Genomic DNA, 5,144 nt, shown 5'->3' with positions numbered 1-5,144 from the left:
AATTATGGCATTGGACAAAAAAATTCGCAGAGAGAGCCTAATCAAAAATCAACAATTCAAAATAAATTAATGTTTATGTATTTAATTGTTTCTCCTCTTACACCAGCCCCCGGATGTTTTTTGTTCACTCACCTAAATAATGTAACCATAAACAACACACCAGCATCGACTTAAACTAAAATTGGAATAATAATTTTTCCTTTAAATTCTTGTTTTTGATATGTATACGAGATTCAGTATTTTCTGTTGTTTTTAAAAAAAATGTTCAAAAATATGTTATAATCGTTGTTTGAAAATGTTTATGCTAGATCTAATGTATCTTATCTCAGTTCCAAATCGATCAAAACACACGTTTCGTATTAATAACATATTTTGACTACTTGTGTAATGTAAGAGTACAGTAAAAGATAAACAGAGAGATCCAGAATTCATACGATTAAAGACATATTCCACTGATCATACTACAATGTTTAACACCATTCAATAATGCATTTTTGCTGAAAAATTAAGCTCGTCGTTCAGGTTAAAGTCAGCCGCTAAGGAAGCGCTATTATATATTGCTTCAAAATTAAATATGAACGACGATCAAAATAGAATAAGATTGATTTATTTGTGTAAAATGCGCTCGAAAAGTAAAATGCGGTGATTGATTGAAAATTTGCTCTACTGAAGCGGCAAGCTTCGTATTGAATTGTTTAGTAGGTTTTGTGGAAAAAACCACGAAAAAATCGTATGCATTTCGGGCAACAACTGAGCGTCCATCATCAGCGAATGCTTACAATGCACTAGTGTGAATGCATTAATATGAAAAGACCAAAAAAGACATTGTAAATTACAAAAGAGAAAAGAGAGGCGATATTATGTTGCTGTTGTCGTCAAGATTCATTTATTCTTGTTCTTATTTATGTATTCATAAGCGTTTCTTCTCAAAAGTATCAATTCGGTGTGCCTCAATTATTGTTTACATCATGAGTGTGGAAATGGTAACGCCTGCGCATTGTTAAGCTTCGTGTATTTTCATTTGCAAAGAGTGATTTTATGTGCCCCACCACCATGCACATTGGAAAGGACAATGAATGATTTTCCCGATGAGTAATTGAGTGAAAATCCAAAAAATCCTTCATGTGTATTCAAAAAGCAATTGTTTCGTTTCGATGTCTGTACTGAGTTAAATATGAATCTCATCTACATACAAAGGGTAACATTGTGGCTGTAGTCATTCTTTCCCTTTTATTTGTCCGACTGGAAAGATTTGTTGAAATTTAACAATGCTCCAATCTTGGTGGATATGCAACTCCACCTTTTTCCGCGAACGAGTGAAAAAAACCACACTGGAAAACCAAACTCATTTGGCTTAGAGCAAAGTGGCAGCGTTTTAATGTGAACACAAAAAAGTTTTTTGTTTCCTTTAAAGTGTTATCAAAACTGTGATTGAATCGAACCAATAAACTAATTTTAAACGAAAAAAAAACCAACCAAATAATTTGTTGAATAATTTAAATTAAAAGCAATTGATTAAACATATAAAAAACAGGTAATTTTTTCACGAGCAAGACATTAAGCTTATTTTCTGCAGTTTTGGTGTCTACTAAATTGCCCTTTCTTCTTCATTGTTTATAAATCAGTGAATTTAAAAGAATGTGCTACTGACAAACAGTTATTTTATTTTATGTTTTTTTCTTTTGTTTGTTATCAATCGATATGAATTTTTTTTTGCATTGAAATTTAAAATGAAAATCGTCTTTGACAACGCTAATGGTATAATGTTGTGGTGTTCATGTACTTCAAAATGTCTTTCGTTCTTTTTCTTATATTTCTTTTTTCCTTGGTGCTCAATCACATGAAGAAGGTTCTTTCCTTGGAACACATAATTCGCATAGATATATCATACATGAATTACATCAAGAAATTTTGGTGGTTGGCGGACCTTTTATTTCAGGGTCATATTCAATTCATGTAGTACCAACACATATGCACACACACAACCAAAACTATTTGTTTAATTGTCACTGATTCATGGTGTATGTCTATGTGTATTGGTGCAAATTATCGTATGTAGTGAGACATAAAGTGCTTATCGCATTCAAAGTGTAGCATAAAAAGTGAAGGAAAAAAAAGCATAAAGCGTTTGCTGGATACAATTCAATATGGTGTAAAAGCGTTGCTGTCTCTTGGCTTTCTCAATTTGTATGTGGTTGTGGCTGTGTGTGTGTGTATGAGTGTTTTATATTCGTACGTGTGAGCGCGCCGTTTGCGTGGAAATATTTAGACGTTATGATTCCGTCGTTACAATGTAGTTGTATACGTATGGTTGATTCATGCAGTCAGGCATCCTTGTCGACTGAAGAATGCTTATATAAATGCTTACGTATTCGTACATACGTACTTGTACATCGTACACACATTTCATATTGTCGTATTTGAAATGTTGTTTAGCAACACATACCAGATAATTCTGCCATTTGATTGTTGTGTGGCGTTTTTTTTTTTTGCTATTCTCGTTAATTTAACTTTTAAGTTATGGAGTTTGCATTTTTATTCAGTTTTTGCGATTTGCACATTTCGAATAATGTTGACATTCTGCAAACTGCAAGAGACCAATTCGTATATGTATCGATTTACATGACTGTATGTGAAAGCCTGAATGAACCTATTAAAAAATGACACTGTTGAAGTACTACTTCATAGGGGAGGGGGTGATATTTGCGAATGGTGTAATAATATCAACAACTACGAATGACTACACACAATTTATAGATTCATTCTGATGTAATTCAATATGATTTTTTCATTTGAACAAATAAAAAAACAAATACATGCCGCATAGATGGCACCATAATGGCCACCGTTTTGATGATACTTGTGTTGGTTTTGTTCATGATTTTCGGTTGTTTCATACACTCTAATATTTGATCGAATGGTTACCATATTAGAAGCTTTTATTATTACGTATGTAATAACAGTTAGCTATTTACGATTATCTAAGCCATTTTAATTCTTTCATGAAGACACCCTGTCATTTGAGTCATTTGGAACGTGCATATATTCATTTGAAGATTTCCCTCTCAATTTCTTTGTGTACACAGTAAGAAAAAAAGCACAGAATATCCACTCTTCATCACTTCCCCGTCTTTGTCTGTCTTTGTACACGACATCGATATTGTCTATTCTGAGCTTCGACTTAAATGAACTCGCATGAATTTATTTGTACAGTTGTAATAGTTTTTTTTATCACTGGGGCATTCGAAAAAAAACCACTCAAACTCTCTCTTTACAATTAATTGCTATTCGCTCACAGTCTGAAACATACATAAATAATCATATGAAACATACATTCAGCGATCAATGATAAAATAAAAAGTATCGCCAAAAAATAAACGAATCACTGTTATAAACAAAATTGTGGTGGTGAGTTTTAGATGGATAGATTTATGTTTGTACTTTTGTGCATATTTCAGTCTGCATTAACTGGTCAATTCAATATCATAAATAAAGAGTCTCAAGGTTCAACATTTTCTTTTTGCCATTTTTGTGGTGTGTGTAGTGCATATTTTGCATAAAAACATTATTTTTAAATATACAATAAATTTATGTCTATTTCAATGTTGGTTTGACATTGCATACTTTCAAGACCAAATACTGTCTGTAAATAGTATTTTGATTTACATAAACATATTGTGCGAAACTTTATACTTTTTCCAGTAATATCTTTAAATTGTTTATTTTTTGTTTATGTATAGAAATGCCTTCAGCAGCACCTCCACAAGCCGAAGTGGCCGGACCGCCACGAACAGAACTCGAAGAATTGCAAATTAAAGCAAATCAAGTTACAGATGAGGTAATTAAAGTCGACTTTTTACATAAATTCATTTTTCAAACAAATTAATTTATTATTTTTCTCATTTCGAATGTTTTTAATTCAAGTCCTTGGAGAGTACTCGACGAATGTTGGCTCTTTGCGAAGAGGTAAGTTCTAATGCCAGTCATTATTCCTTCCATTTTCTTATAACAAAACAAAAATGATTTAAATGAATGATGTTCTATCTACATAGGGCAAAGAGGCTGGCATCCGCACACTGGTTGCCCTCGACGATCAAGGAGGTAAATAAAACTTTACTTTTTGTCAACTATGTTCGATCATTTATAACTTCTTCCTTCCCTCTTTCAAACCCCCTCAAGATAAAAAATAGCCAGAACCATTATTTTTGTAACACTCCTATTATTTGAAATTGAATTCAGTACACGTGAAAAAAAATAATTTTTGTTAACACATAAGATCATTATATCGAATATTCGATAAATAGCTATATAGATTTAAGGCTCTTTATCGTCTTACTTATTTTTGCCTGCCTGGATTCAGTTCATTAATGAGTTTCACACAACCGCAACCAATTTACGTACCCTGCGGACTTCCACTCACAATAAAAGTCTAATTTCATTTTTTGTGCTAGACTGAGTAATCTATATTTATGTTTTTTATTATTATGATTTTCTATACAGTAAAGTTATAACAATGTTTCTTTTTCCATTTTCGATGCTCTTGTAATTCTTAATAGTGTAGGAATTTGATTCAATCGCCTCTCCGGGACCTTTAACACTGACTGAACTTGACACTACATCTATTAGAAATTCATTTTCTCGAATTATTCATTGAAAAAACAAATAACAATTGATTGTTTTTATATTTAACAAAAAAAAACTGTTTTTATTTAACATTTAAAGAAAAACTATCATTTTTTTTAACTATCAATAATCTCCCCACTACTTGCACTTGCCGATTTCATTGACTTTGCTCAGGATTTATGGGTTTTTGATTGAAATGATTTCACAAAATGAAATGAATGAAAACAAAAAAAAAAGATAAAAACAGAAATTAATCAAACCCACGAAATATGCGTTCAGTTGCGCAAATCAAAAAAGTCACACATACACACATAGCAGTTTTGTAAGTTTCAATGTATAGATTGAAAAAAATTACTCTTGTCCTTTTTTTCAATAATAATAATAATTGTTGTGTGTTTGGTGAGAAGATGCATGTTTTGTGTTTTAACCGAAACAAACAGAATGTACATTAGGGTGTTTCCCATATCTGCAAATAAAAAAATGGTATTTATCAATTTAAATTAGAACAATGGCTATGTCAA

General features: G+C 31.7%; 1 protein-coding gene across 2 annotated transcripts in view; it reads left to right on the top strand.

The window, feature by feature from the left end:
* Positions 1 to 1,221: 1,221 nt before the first annotated feature.
* The window catches only part of LOC116338414 (synaptosomal-associated protein 25-like), a 13,090-nt gene continuing 9,167 nt past the window's right edge, over positions 1,222 to 5,144 (top strand). The window contains exons 1-4 of one of the 2 annotated variants that reach the window (XM_031763650.1): positions 1,222 to 1,534; positions 3,741 to 3,838; positions 3,925 to 3,966; positions 4,053 to 4,101. In XM_031763650.1, the coding sequence (XP_031619510.1) occupies positions 3,743 to 3,838; positions 3,925 to 3,966; positions 4,053 to 4,101 (187 nt within the window). In that variant the 5' untranslated portion in view covers positions 1,222 to 1,534; positions 3,741 to 3,742. Of the gene's footprint in view, positions 1,535 to 3,740; positions 3,839 to 3,924; positions 3,967 to 4,052; positions 4,102 to 5,144 lie in introns of those variants that run through there. The other variant, XM_031763642.1, reaches the window with a different exon arrangement.

This window comes from Contarinia nasturtii, unplaced genomic scaffold, assembly GCF_009176525.2.
Source record: "Contarinia nasturtii isolate CC-2019 unplaced genomic scaffold, AAFC_CNas_1.1 Cnas_scaffold_78, whole genome shotgun sequence".
Classification (NCBI taxonomy): domain Eukaryota; kingdom Metazoa; phylum Arthropoda; class Insecta; order Diptera; family Cecidomyiidae; genus Contarinia; species Contarinia nasturtii.
This window is presented reverse-complemented; position numbering and strand designations above follow the sequence as displayed.